Source organism: Ictalurus furcatus, chromosome 6, assembly GCF_023375685.1.
Source record: "Ictalurus furcatus strain D&B chromosome 6, Billie_1.0, whole genome shotgun sequence".
NCBI classification, from domain to species: Eukaryota; Metazoa; Chordata; class Actinopteri; order Siluriformes; family Ictaluridae; genus Ictalurus; species Ictalurus furcatus.
Window position 1 is genome coordinate 21,171,505 of NC_071260.1, and position 15,386 is coordinate 21,186,890.

At 38.9% G+C, this 15,386-nt stretch overlaps 1 protein-coding gene across 1 annotated transcript; it reads right to left on the minus strand.

The window, feature by feature from the left end:
• Window positions 1–1,717: 1,717 nt before the first annotated feature.
• nfe2l2a (nfe2 like bZIP transcription factor 2a) lies at window positions 1,718–11,336 on the minus strand. The gene is made up of 5 exons (XM_053627063.1): window positions 11,114–11,336; window positions 5,970–6,242; window positions 4,416–4,511; window positions 4,149–4,286; window positions 1,718–3,372 (listed from the first exon to the last, which is right to left on the minus strand). Exons 1-5 carry the CDS (start codon window positions 11,153–11,155, stop codon window positions 2,161–2,163), a joined length of 1,761 nt encoding a protein of 586 aa, XP_053483038.1. The 5' UTR covers window positions 11,156–11,336; the 3' UTR covers window positions 1,718–2,160.
• Window positions 11,337–15,386: the final 4,050 nt, after the last annotated feature.

Genomic DNA, 15,386 nt, shown 5'->3' on the forward strand with positions numbered 1-15,386 from the left:
GAAATTATAATACTACAGCAAGCAAAGACATTCTATACAATGGTGTGCTTCCAACTTTGTGGCAACAGTTTGGGGAAGAACCACGTTTTGGCTTGATGGTCTGGTGTCCACAAACGTTTGGGCATGTTGTGTAAAATATAAAGTGATAGTAATGTTTAATACTACAAATAAGTTACTATGGAGTGATAATTTGCCAGAGATTTTATTAAATAATTAAAATATATTTGGCATAGATATTATTAAGCATTTAAATATTGGTGTAGATCAGACTATTGCAATTAATGTGTTTCTTATTGATGTGGTTATGGGAGGATATATTTTACTCAGGAATAATATATTCATAGATTTACATATGCATTTTTATTTTGCACACTTATTCTGCAGCACGTACTTTACAGCATAAGCCTTTTTTCTTAGTATTGTGATTTGTATAAATGTGAGTTGAAATTATTTTTTTTAAATAAAGGTGATTTGCAAATCTCTGAGAGTCCTCATTTTTATAATTTAATGTAATGTCATGTAAAACATTTTCAGTGCAAATTTTCTAACAAAATGAGGAAAATTTGCCAACCAGTATAATCAATCAGTTTTTTGGTGACAAGGTTAATGTTCCTAACAATAATGTCGATCTCACCCAAAATCTTTTTAATACATGCCCAAATACAGTATGTCCTTCAAATGACCTCGTGAAATGAATCATCCGAATAACTTTGAGCTTTTCAGTGCATTTCAGACTACTGTGTATCTGTGATATGAACACAAACAACACTCTTAGACAAATTGATGCCAAAGTGCACCTCTTATATAAGGGCTTCCCATATATAAATACAGCATTCGGCTACATCATGAAGTTTTGTTCGTTTTTAGAGATTACCTTTTTAGAGTGTCCTAAAACTAGCTCCAAAAGCTACCTGTGTGACATTACTTAAGAGCTGAAAGCATACAATGTGTTTATAGTTAAAAGGATTTCGATTTGAGACTTTGATTATTTTTAAGCTACATAATCCTCAGGTCCAGTGAAGAACTAAAGAAGCAATCACAACTGACATGTAAAATTGTGTCAATTTGATTATTTTTGCTCAAGTATTCCTTTAGTCCCACATCAAATTCATGGCAAAATTGTTAGGAATTACTGGGGCTGTACTTGACCCAGATTAATGCACACAAGATCAAATAATCAAGTCATAATGCTGTTGTAGTTGCGTAACTCAACTCAAATAATAATTTATCATACACAACAATACATTAGCTAAACTGGATCGGTCAAGCACAAACCTGCTTTGTGTTCACAGCAGTGTGTACCATGCCATGTCCTTGAAGCAGCCACTCCTGTTTGTTCAGTTTGGCTAATGGTTTCTGAAGGGCTGGTGTGAGCTGGATTTGATTTTCAAAGATAATGTTTGTAGGTGAAAGAGCCTGGTGATGCAAACACTACAATGTGTACAGCTCTGTGTTTCTTCTGTATTTGTCCAGCAGGGCTGAGAGGAACAATGTTGTAGGTTTCACACAGGCAACAGTCTAACAATAGAGGCCTGTCAGATAAGGTGTGCTTTAGGCTGCCAGGTTTGAACTTGTATGTCTGGTTGGCATTTCGCACACACAGACACAATTTGTCCTTTTTATAATGATTTGTTATGTAGATAAAACTGTCACACTGTACATTGTTTCAGGTTCATCAGATTTCCACCCTCAGTAACACAAAAAGTACAATTTCACGTAAAATTAAATGAATGGTTTATTTATTTATTTTTTTATAAAGCACTAAGTCAATAGATAACATTGCAATAGTATTTAAATTAAGATATAAAAACAGACTTTGAGTGCCAGTGATCGCAACACAATTAGTAGCATTCTAAAACAGTACAATACAGTATGTTGTTTGATATTCCCATAGCAAATAAAGTATAAACGTATTTACAAACCATTAAGATAAAACATTCTCAGATAAAATATAAAGAAGTACAAAATATAGGAGATATTAAGAATATTAAGAAAGTAGAATAAGCAAAAACTATATAATAGTTCTGCCATCTTTACTGCTAAAGATTAAGCAAAAAATGCCTATAAAGTTTTGTTTGTTTGTTTGTTTTTTTCTTCTTTTGCATAGTACTTAGCTACAGAATTATGTAGTACCAAGAAAGAGAAGAAGCAGAAAAAGTGCTAGTTACTCTTAGCAAGAGTCTTTTTAACGCGAGGGACAAGGAAGACACTGCCGTCTGATGTCTGCTGAAGGGAGTAGTCGTTAGGGGAGTAGGGCTTTCCCTGCTCATCCGTCAGCATGCTGAACACCTCAAGATACAGCGAGCTGAGCTGCTGCTTCATCTCCTTTAGACTGCTGCTGTTTTTGCTCTTTTCCTTCATCAAACGATCCTTCTCCTCCTTGAGGGAGTCCAGCTCGTACTCCAGACCTATGATGTTCTCCATCTTGCGCTTGCGGCAGTTTTGCGCTGCTACCTTGTTCTTGCCACGCCGGCGAATGTCACGCACGAGTGCGAGCTGTGCCTCGTTCAACTGGTGCTTGGCCATCATCTCGTTAAAGTCGTCCACTGGCATATTGATGATCAGTTCCACATCGAATGGGATCTGCAAGGCTCTTGCTCTCTCCTCGTCACGCGAGAGCCGTGCCTCTGAGCGCTTCTTCTGCTTGTCTTTGGTGAAGGGTGGCTTGGAGTATCCACTCGCCTCTGCTTGCTCCGTCTTTGGTTGTTTATCAGTCTCATCCTGCACCAGAGTTATGCCAGATTTCTCCAAAAGTGACTGTTGAGGGCCGTCACTCAGGAACAGCAGGGGAAACATGTCGGCATAATCAGATTCCATGCTCCCAGGGCCACTCTCCATCTCATCCATGTCTGAGTCACTGAATCCACCAGACCCATCGCCGTGCAGGGACTTTCCGGGAGAGCTACTTTTTGGACTGGCATCAAGGGACAAACCAGAATCTGAATCTGGGAATTCGGCCATGTCTTTAGTTTTTTCTGTGCTGAATTGTCCAGGAGACAGGCTGTGCAGGTCCATTGGTTTGAGCAAAGGAGTATTTGGGAGCTCATCTAGCTGTCCATCTGTGTTTCCACCCTCACAAGGAAGAGACGCACTGTTCACTTTAGCCTCCAGATCAGGGTAAAACATGTCACAGAATTCTTCTGGTACAAAGCTTTCGTTTATGTCTGGGGTTTTCAGGCTCATCTGATTAACATTGCTATAACCCCCATCGTAAGTGTTCATGTACTCTGGAGGGCACATATCGGCAGTGCCAGTGGTGACATCGCTTAGTTTAGGCAGATACTGGCTGTAGTTGGACTCCGGGATATTGGAAGGCTGGGCTGTGTTTACGTATCCGGACATATCCAGGATCTCCTGAATGTTCATGCAGTGCTAAAAAATAAAATAAGGGGACACAGTGTTACTCATGTAAACAACCCCTAGTGTTTTGCCTGTCAGAACAAACTTCTGGAACTGTTAGAAAGGCAAACTGTTAGCTTCTGGAAATGTTTGTTAGTTAGGAAGCTAAGTCTGTGTGGGTCTTGGCATGTAACACCATCATTATTTCAGGATAAAGCTGGAAAAATTCTGTCGAAAATAGGAAGCAAAACAAAAACAAGTGAAGCAAACATTCCCACAGCAGCTAGTCAACAGTATGACTACAAAGGTTGGTCATGTGGTCACTATGAGGCAGGTTGAGGCCTCTCTACTCCACGTGAGGTTGAAAGTAGATCACACAGGGATGTACTAAATAGTCTACTTATGACTCTCTCACTACATGTAGCCAAACAGTAAGCTGAACTCCTAATCTTGAAACACAACTGCTACCACTTGTGTCTTTAAAATGTTTTTAGACCACAAAATCCATGTTAAGTCTTCTTGTGTATCTAGAAAAGGATTTAATACTTTTGCTATGAAACTGCTACTTTACTCAAAAAACATCACCTCCATAACTGTCTACTATGGGAGGCCGTTTGCAAGAGAATGAACCTGCTAGAGACTCATGCATTTATAGCCATTTGCAGACAAAAATTTTATCATAAAATATGTTCAAAAATATTTTATTACAGTCATCGCCCTGAGAAACTAATACTGTCTGTAAGGACTTTTTTTTTTCCCTCAGTCTCTGAAAATTTCCCATAAAAATGAATGTGTGTTCTGAGCCATACTTGCAGATCCATCCAGGTCTGGTCCATGGGTCCTGGCAACAGGGGATTCTGGGTAAGCATGGGTATTTCTCCAGGCATCATGAGATGGGTGCTGTCTGTGCAGGGAGGAATGGAGGGATCCAGACAAGGAGGAGCAGCCTGCAAAGAAAAGAATCATAAACATTCTTAACACATTCATTTTGACATAGAATTATAAAGTGACTCGGAATGATAACATGGCCTTATGGTGAGCATGTGTGGCAATAAGAAGATGCAATCCTCTCTTACCGCTGCTGGCTCCACTAGAGGAAACGTCTCTGCCAGCAGCTGCATGCACTCGTCAAATGACATGGCGTCTCCATCCTCTTCTGTGAATGCCACATTCTGTATGCACAAAGCCGGAGGCATCCATATTAGACTGATTTCACACCCAGAGTAAGAAAGACATCACTCCAACTGCCGATATCTCACACCCTTGTATCTGCTCCAGTTCCAATCAATAATTCAGCAGTGAAACACTGTAGCATTAACACAGACCTAAATAAATATTACAGCAGGAGAGCTGTTATAGGGAGGTGTTTCTCTGAAGCTGTAAGCCATCTAATCTGAAACCTGAACCACCTGAGTTCCCGTAATTACACTATGGCAGCAGTAACCCAGCAACCAGGCAGCTGCACCCGACTGGGTTAACAGGAGGGTGGGGTTTTCCCAGAACCGAATCATGGGGTGATTCGACGTGTAAGAGTGTGTGTGTGTGTGTGTGTGTGTGTGTGTGTGTGTGTGTGAATAATTGAACAGATACTGTATGTGTTTTGTATAGGAGTGTGCAATATGGCAAAAAAAATACATCACAAAACATCGTCATTAAGGCTAAAAAGGGACATAGCAAATACTAAGAAATTGAAATTCATATAAATATTTAAACGATACTACTTTTCACTCAAGTTGTCAATAATATAAATTGTAACGAAAACAATTTATGGTTGTATTAAATTAGGAAAGACTGCAAAATACAGAAACATTTTCACTAGTGCTCTCAGACTTTTGGGCCCCACTATGGGGTGTGTGTGTGTGTATGTATGTATATTATATATATATATATATATATATACATTTAATATTTACATTTAACATCATTTAGAACAGCAAAGCCACATTAAAAACCTGATAAACTATAGAATTTAAATGGGCTTTTATTTAACAGCTACCAGAATAGTAGAGGAAATTAAACATTTGTTTAAAAGAAATCTATTTAAATGCACTGCAAAAAAAAGAAGGATATCTTAGCAAGTGAAAATATCTTAAATATGGGCAAATTTATGTAATATTTCTTATTATGAAATTATTATAAATCACATATTAGATCTGTATACATGATCTGCTTTAGATGCTTTTACACATTTCAAGCTGTAGGTTTTACTGACAGATCATTTTGCTTCTTTTTAGAAATAAATGCTTAATTGGGGGGAAAAACTTCAAGCTTGAAAAATGTAGAAATAGCTTTAGTAATTATCTATTTGGATTCTTATCATTTTATTATATTAAATAACCAGATAAACTTGACTATATTCCAGAAACTTTCACTTGATAAGATGTCATTTATTGCACTGTGTCTAATCAACTATTTATCCTTGTGAATAAAGTTTAATCAGCAGGTGTTATAAAAGTAATGGAAGTGCCAGTGATATCTCAGAGATCTTTTTAGTCATATAATTTATCACCATATTGATACATTATCGTTATCTCACCCAAGCCTAATTTTGTGTGTGTCTACCTGTATGATGAAACCATGGCTTTGTTAGCTTGCATAAGAAGGTCATTCGAGTTCGTGTGTGTGTGTACCTGTGTGATTTCAGCAGGCGCAGTGTTAGCCTGCGTCAGAGCGTTGTTGGTAGGCGTGGACCGAGGCACAAACTCTCCAGTCTCCTCATCGAGCTGTAGCTGGGCGAGAAGCGCCTTCTCTTGCTCCCTCACTATCTGCTGTCTCTTCTCCTCCTCCAGCTCCTTCTGCCGCTGCAGCTGCACTTCCTTCTGCCTGTAGCTGATGTCAAACACCTCTCTTCCTGCTCCCAGGTCTATATCCTGCCTCCACAGGATATCAATCAGATCTATATCCTACAGAGAAAGAGGGGGGAGAGAAACAGCACCATTCAGCACCTTTCCACCACGCCCTGTGGCTCTCTGGGGATTTGTGTTCTTTTTTTTTCTTCTTCTTCTTTTTGCTATGCAGCAGTGTGCACATGGCTCAGCCAAGCCCGGCTCACAACTCTGTTATCGTGAATGTAATGTAGAGGACGCAGGCATGAATAATAGATGCTCGTCTCCTCTTTCCTCACATTACAGCAACACACCCACATTTTCCAAAACTTTGTCTACAAAAAAGGACAAACTGGGTGTATTCTTTTCTGGCAGCACATTTAAGAAACATGGTTTAATCTTGTCAGAGCACGATTACTGTATACACAGCTTATTCAACTGAGCGAGAGTGCATTTACCTCTGACCCTTTAACAAACCTGTAAAACATGCTGGCATGAGCTTCCTTAACGTGTTTAACTCATGCATGAGTGGAATTTGTACACTGAGCAAGCAGCGGGTTAGGTTAAACCGTATGTCACGTAATTGTCATGTACATGACCAGACTGTTAGGAGGGCAAAGACAGAAGGCCACTTGTGAGTCTGGTGTGTTCTTTGTATCAGAGGAAACCTTGATTATATATCCGTGTAAATAATGATCATGTCTCTCTCTGGCTAAAACATGCCAAGGGAGAAAAAACAAACCTACCAGCACATAATATAGAATAAAACCTAGGTTTTAAACAGCTGTAGGCTAAAAATGGATTTCTATTAGCACCCTGGGCAGGGAAGTATTTCATGTACACATATATAGTATTAAAAAAAGGTACATACGCTGATTGAAGCGAAATGTCTAAAGTTGGTTAAACCTCACCGACTGGATAGAACCTCAAGGAACACCGAAGCAAGGAATAAAAAAACATACATCCTACTTTCAAATGTTATAAACGGTCATGCGTGATAAAAAATAAATAAATAAATGAGTGAAGAGAGAGCCGATAAGAGACAAGTCTTCAAAAAGCTGACTTTCTACATTTAATAGAGAAGTCACACAGCTCATAACAACCCTAAAGTCAAGAATGTCCAAAGATAAACAGTTAGGCTTTCTCTTTCTCCTCCAACTATCTTTTCAGTCCATTTATTTACAGAAAGGAAACAGCGTAATCACTAGAGTATTGCGTAAAGTCTGTGCAGGTCAGAGAATGATGCAGTAGCATGTGACTCTGCCTACTGTTAAGGCTGTAAAAAATTTACTTCCTTCATTTAATGAACGTTGATCACAAGGCCTGCCACCAGAAAAAAAAAAAAACAGTGGGGACTATACAAAGCAGAAGTGGTTACAAGGCCGAATTATATGGAAACATTCTCACATGTTAGAAGATGGAAGTGAAAATGTAAAAACTTTCAAGGCTTACTTCAAAACAAATTCAAGAATAAATACAGGTGTTGGAGTTCAAATACCAGTTCTGGTCAGCAATATGTGAGTGTGTGTGTGTGTGTGTGTGTGTGTGTGTGTGTGTGTCTATGGGCATGTTTTTATATCTTGGTCACCACAAGATCAAAACTGTAAGATGTACCTATTTGTGGAGACATTTGGACCCCACCAACTTAAAAAATACTGTTAAAAGCTTTTTTTTTGTGTAAGTTTGTTTGTGTTTTTTTAAATAAAAGAGCCAAATGTGTGTGTGTGTGTGTGTGTGTGTGTGTGTGTGTGCTTGTGCGTGCGTGAGATTATAGCCATGTAAGGGTGGAGGGAGGACGGGTGTGATGAAATATCTAAACCAGAACTTAATAGATACCTTTAACAAGATGCCTGACTCGACCTCTTACACACATAAGAATATCTCTCTCTCTTTATCTCTGTTTAACTGACACAATGGATGGAAGTATTAGTTTGTTTGACTTGGATGGCTTTATAAGTGGGAGTGTTTCTGTGGGAGTGTTTCATACTTTCACAACTTCTCATGGTGTCAAAGGCAAATGGCACTGCTGTGGATAAAAGGTTTGCGATTATGTCACTAAAATACAGGGTAAGGGTGATTAAACGCCAAGGTTATTCGTTCACCTAACCGCCAATTTTCCATTCACTTGGATTTCCTTGGATTATACCAAGCCAAGGGTTAATTGCTGAAACTCAATAACTTTACATCATCAAAAATGAAATTACCCTTAGAAGTGAATGCCAGCTCTGCTATGCTAATAAGCTAGCCTGCTCACCAGCTTGTTCCTTTGTAAGACATGCATTACCACAAGTCTATGTGTCTTACTAGTCAAAATAAGTTTACTTATTAACAGTGTGTGCTAAGGTCCAGCTGTTACCCAACAGATATTTTTTGCTTCCACAGGCCACAGAACTGTACCTAATTATTGTTCAATCAAAAGCAAACATTGCTGAATACTTTTCCACATTTCTTTTCTTTCTTTGAAAATGATCAATATGCAAAGTATCTCAAACAATGTTTGGCATAACATCGTTATTAGTTTGACAGCTAGTATCTTGGCCACACTAGATCCACGTGCCTTGTGGAGAATATGACATAGAGGTCATTCAAACAGGGCATACAGTATCTTCACTGTGTATATCTAGTGATAGTATAAGCATAAGGCAAAAGCACTTTCAGGAAATAATCATTCGAACATCTCCAGTACTAAAACATATCAAGTATATCAAAGTTACTAAACTTCTAGTTGTTGTCTAGGTCCTATGGAAGCTTGTGCGATGACATATTTGTGCCATGATGTTCTTCTCAATGTTTGAAATACAGCAACATTGGATATTTTAAATGTAAAACTAAAATACTTTAAAATTTACTTAAACTGACTACTTTAGTAAAAAATTACTTTTGATTAGTATTCATTCCTAAAATTCATTCTGACAACAGTTAATAGTAAAAGGTTTAATTAAATTAATTTTATTTTACATATCTTATTACAACAACATTGTTTTCTGGACATGTAATGACAAAATCTTTGGAAAATGAATGATATATTGTGCTGAGTGTATCATCTCGTACCTAATGTAAAATAAGCACTCTGTGGTTGATGTATGTAATGATTTAACCACTGACTTCTCTTGTGTTGGCTGTCTACAGGTTTATTATAACTATGGAATTATGTTTGGTTGTTTATGTCTCTGTTACATTTGTATAATATACGGGTGTATAATTAGTGTCCACCAAATCCATCACAGTGGGATTTGGGATTTATATGCTCAAAAACATCTGATTTAACTCGCCGGTTAATTGCCAGGTTTTGTAAGTGTATGAGAGCACAAAGAATGAAAATCGCCTTACCATGCTGAACTCCAGCACTGGCATAAGGTGTATATTACCATATTTAACATGTATGTTCTTTCTTAGACTAACATTAGGAAGTAGTATTGCAGAATCAAGCTGGGTTCCAGGTAAAGAAAATTGCTTAAATATCACTTCCTTGTTCATTCATTTTGAGTAACTGGTTTATCCTGGTCAAGGTCACATTGGATCCGGGGCCTATGCCGGGAACACTGGCTTCAATCAAGATTTACTGAAACCTGAGATAAAGGTACCAAACTTTCCTCTTCCTTGTCACAAGGGAGGTACCATCAAGCATACACATCTTTTGTAACTTTACTGTGTATCTTTTACCTAATTAGGTGCACTGGTTGTCCTTAAGGTCCAATGATGTACCTTAGATTATTTTCACGTTTTCAGGTAAAAGATGTATACAAAAGGTACATCTACCCATGGTAGCAACAAAGAAAAGTACCTTTATTTCTCAGTATAGATGGGACACCAGTCCAGACCGGGACACCATGCGTACATACATTCACACACTCATTCACTCATTCTAGGGACAGTGTATTGTTGCTAATCCACCTACTGGCATGTTTTTGTGTGTGGGTGAAATCCTACAAAAACACGGGGAGAACACGCAACAAACCAGAGCTCAAGAAGACAAGATCACTTCCTCTTCTTCTAAAATAAGGGAAGTGAAAGAGCTCGGGTTGTTTTAGTATCTAAAACACCTTTTATATTTTACAGAGAGAGAGAAAAACTATCTACCTTCTAAACCTGTTCAGAATCTTATTAAGTGTTTATTAAACACCTCTATTGTCCTACAGTGAAAGGCAGAACAGAGGTGTCCTAATCACAGCCTAACCTTGCATTATTAGCATTATTTCAAGATTATGGTGAAATGAAATCAGATTTTATTTACCCCGAGGCCACGCCCACCGAAGTGTCAATCCTGTCCTGAATTTCGCGGTTAGTGCTTTTTGTTTTGGAAATCGATCTCGTAATAATGTGTATTGTATAACACCTGTACATCAGCACAAAGTGGTGTAGGAAAGACAAGAGCCGTCTGAAAACAGCGCCGCCTCCGATTGTGCAACGCGGGAACACTTCTCGCAGACGGCGCGAGCTCGCACGCGATGGGGCATCTGATCAAATGAAACGGAAGAACTACCGATTTCTTCTGATATCACACGTTAACGTGACATGAAGGAGGGTTATGACTGGCTAATGGAAGCTGTCCTTGATTTCTGGGACTGTGTTTGGCTGTACCGCCCGGCTTCCATGACTTGGCAGAATTTTCTTCAAGAGCACAGAATATCGGAAACAAACACAGGAAACGCCCCCTGATCTGATAGCGACTAAAAATCTGATCATGCGTTTCCTCGTGAAGCTGGTTACATAAAAAAAAACCCACTAATGATGATGTAAATCACCCGCGTCCCTTTTATAGCCGAGACTGACATTATCACTAAAACCACAGCAGCCTGTACGTGATGTCGAGACCGAGCTAGAAATCAAAAGTTCCCTACATTACACACTTCACACAGTGACACACGAAGAAACTGAACAGATCGTCATCTCTTAATCAGATGTGAAGACACGGATAATTACTAAACATTGATATTATTATTATTTACCTGTTGACTTGGGTGCACTTTAGGCAACTCAATCTCCATCATTTTGGCGATTTTCTTCTGTCTCCCTTTGCGAAGTAACTCCAAGTGTGTTATAATATTTTGTATTTCTTCAAAACGTTACAAATAATAATAATAATAGAAGAAGAAATACGAATAAAACGGCATAAATTAGTCGCCGACGCACTACCAGCGGATGATGGCGGAAATACAGTCTGTGGAGTTATGAAAATTTACGGGAAGCCCCAAGCATTTGATGGACCTGCCCCGAACCGCCGACAGCCAATCAGAATCGCTGCTTGGGCTGCGGCGGGATCCGCCCCTTTCTACCTTCATACGCAACCACAAGCAATCAGGCTACTTCCTACTGGTGCTTTTTGCATTGTGGAGACATAAGGGAACTATTCTCTCAATTGGACAATCGCGACGCTGTCAATGTGATTTTGAGGTCAAAACTGAGTGGTTAATTTGTGATTTTTGTAAATGCTTCCAAATACCCAGGTCTGTGCCATACAAAACTAAAGAAGTTTACCAAAACTGAAGCACAAAGCACAAATGAGACTTTCCCTGATATGGTTATTTAAAGATTTTTAGAAATCTCTTTATAATCTCTCTCTCTCTCTCTCTCTCTCTCTCTCTCTCTCTCTATATATATATATATATATATATATATATATATATATATATATATATATATATATTTGAGAGTGGGGAGGGAGACTATATGAAATGTAAGCACTACAGCAAGTCATTGTTCAACTAAAATACATAGATCTGCTGCATTGGGACTCAATAGAAGTAGAGTCCAAATCCTAAATGCCCTCTATTTGAGCTGTAGAGGTGCAGTGATGGCAAATATTTGCCATGAGGGCCTTGAAAATCACGTCCTAACCTGTGTGCATGTGAAACTTTCCGTCTATCAGCTTGCGACCTCTACTGGTCACCTGCTCACTTGTCAAAAATGTCATTGGGCCCAAAGTGCCACATACTGACTTAAAAAAAAAGAAAAAAGAAAAAAAAAACGACCCAATATGAGAAATGGTGTTGTTGCACGCATTAAGGCTCTTCATTCAGTATTAAAGTGTGACTGTACAAGTGAATAAAACATGTTTTGTAGGCAGTTTGTCTAAAACGTGTGTGCGCCATGTGTATGAGAGACAGATCGTACGGGCTCTGCGATGAACCCGTACACCCTCAGAAATGTATAGACCTAGGCCTATATGTACCTTTGCTTGTCCCCTCAAAGGTCCATCGATTACTATCTAGTACCTTTAGTGTGTATTTGTAACCTTCAAGAGTGCATATTCATGAAGTTTATACTGAAATGATTACCTTAAATTCAAATGAAAAGTATAATTGTGGTCCTTAAGGTGCAGCTATATACTTTAAATCCTTTTAAAGGTGCACTACAATCACGATATCATTAAAAAAAAAAATTAAAAATAAATAAATAAATAAATAAACAACTTTGTAACATACAAAACTATACTCAGAAAAAAAAAAAACCTTCCCTTTTTCAGGAGACTGTATTTTAAAGATCATTTTATAAAATCCAAATAAGCTTTACAGATCTTCATTGGAAAGGGTTTAAACAGTTTTCATGCTTGTTCAATGAATCGTAAACAATTATTGCACATGTACCCGTGGAACAGTCCTTAAGACACGCACAGTTTACAGGCGGTAGACAATTAAGGTCACCGTTACAATAACTTAGGACAATAAAGAGACCTTCCTACTCACTCTGAAAAACACCAGAAGAAAGATGTCTAGGGTTCCTGCTCACCTGCGTGAACATGCCACAGACCTGCTGCAGGGAGGCATGAGGACTGCAGATGTGGCCAGAGCAATAAACTGTAATGTCTGTAATGTAAGACGCCTAAGACAGTGCTACAGGGAGACAGGAAGGACAGCTGATCGTCCTTGCAGTGGAAAATTACATGTAACCATGTTCCCCCCAAGACGTGATGGAGAACTTGCAGATGCCTTGGTGGAAGTGTGGAGTAACATCTCACAGCAAGAACTGACAAATCTGGTGCAGTCTATGAGGATGAGATGCGCTGTAGTACTTAAAGCAGCTGGTGGACACACCTCATACTAACTGTTACTTTTATTATTGACCCCCCCCCCCCGTTCAGGGACTCGTTATTCCATTTCTGTTCGTCAAATATCTGTGAAACTTGTTCAGTTTATGTCTCAGTTGTTGAATCTTTTTATGCTCATACAAATATTTACACACGTTAAAAAATTTGCTGGAAATAAAAGCAATTGAATGCGAAAGGACGTTTCTTTATTTTGCAGAGTATATATATATATATATATATATATATATATATATATATATATGGTATCATGTCAATGACAACACTTTTTTTGTCTGAAAGTGTAGCCTACTCTAAAGACTGCTGCACCTCAATTAGGCTATTTTTATCTTTTCAGCAGGTTCACTGACACGAATCTGTGAAGAACTTCACACTCTACCTCCAGTCTAGCCTTCTGCCTGAGTGAAAGCTACACCAAAAGCGAAACTTTTTTCTTTTCCCCCCTGTCTGAAGCGCGTCCGTGATTGCGCGCTCACGATTGGCAGCTCCACGTCGACATTCTTCCAGCTGTGTGCGCGACGCGGAAAGACACGGCGGCGGTGAGGCGCCTGAGCGAACACTCGGTCCGGGAGAAGGGGAAAAATATTACCAAAAAAAGAGAGAAAAGAATCACCGAATAAAAACCTCTGCGGTAGAGATATAGTCAAGTCTTGCCATATCTGAAAATGGTGCTTTCCCTTTTTGTTTTGCGTTTTATGCGTTTAACCTCGTGCATAAAAGTGCTGAGTTGCAGCTGTGAACTCCAGCAGGTATGTTCAACATTTTTCTCTCTTCTGCTGAAAGTGAGGTACATGCACTCTCTCTTCTGGTGCACACATAACAGTCAGTAAGCAACTTTGTTTTAAAGCCATAGCTTGTGCTTTATTTAGGTTGGACGAACTCACTTCTTGCGTGCAGATGTCATTCTCGTCAACGGCACGACTTTAGTTATAGTTCTGCTGTGCATTTCTTTCTCGGGTTTAATATTTAGTTTAGAGCAGTTACGCTTTCTGTTTGTAATAGTTACGTGTTAACTGTGTTGGTAAACCATTCTAGGATTAATTCGCTTTTCTTCACATAGTGGGCTTATGCATAGCTCCAAATAGACACGTCAGCTGTTTTACCTATCCCCCGCTATGACTGTTCACTTCACAACCTTGGAGCAAGGTAAGGCTGAGCCTTGAAAGTAAACCTGAACCATTCTCGTGTCATTTCCCACTACAGATCATTTTTATTACATACAACATATTCGTAGCGTAAATGTAAACTTTAATCCATATGTGTCCAGTGTGCAACATTGTACATATATACTGTGTGTGCTGGGGGGGGGGGGGGGGGAGTTGGTACATGGGGAAATGAACCTATTTTATCATTATAATCATTATAAGCCTCTTACCATCATTATAGGCCTCTCTCAACTCCTGCTCAGCCATATTTTAGTTTCAAGCTTTGTTCCATCCTACTGCTTATGAAGAGAACGGTTATTAAAAAATGTCTTTTAAGGTGCTCGTTTCATTTTCAGGACAGTGTTGAATAAGTATGTGACTGTTACTAGGTAAGAAGAACAATGTTACATGCAGTTTGAATGATTTAGAGAACTTTTAACATGTGCTTTTACCCCCCTGATTCTGATAGTGGGAAGACGAGAAGTCCTATAGGAGGAGAGGATTAGCCAGCTCTTCTGTGGCTTTCCAAGTAAAGTTCTGTGATACACTCTGGCTCTAATTGTTTGCAGTCAGTGCATTACAGAACTTTGTTTTGGGAGTTTAATGCTGTGGCCTTGTGGAAAAAAATATTACATCTGGAAGGGAGGAATAACAACCACACAAGCCCCCTGATGGCGCTTGGCTCTGTCTCTTCGTCGATTACCATACACAACTGAAGCTGTCTCACTTAATTGTTATTATTTGTAACATATGCATTGTAATATTAACCTACAATAAAGCACAACTATTTTTTTTAAAACACAAAGAGAAGAGCCTTGTATTTATTTGACACATTTGAACTAATTTTCTTGATCGTCCCACAAACACAGACAGTTTATAATGCTCACTACACTGTGAGTAAAGGATTATGTAGCCTAGTGGCATTTGAAAGGTGGTGTGTAGTGTTTGTGGTGAGTTGTTATACATCCAGACCCACAGGAGGCAGACTACAATGATGTTGACTGTATATGCTGTTTTCAGAGCAAAATGCTT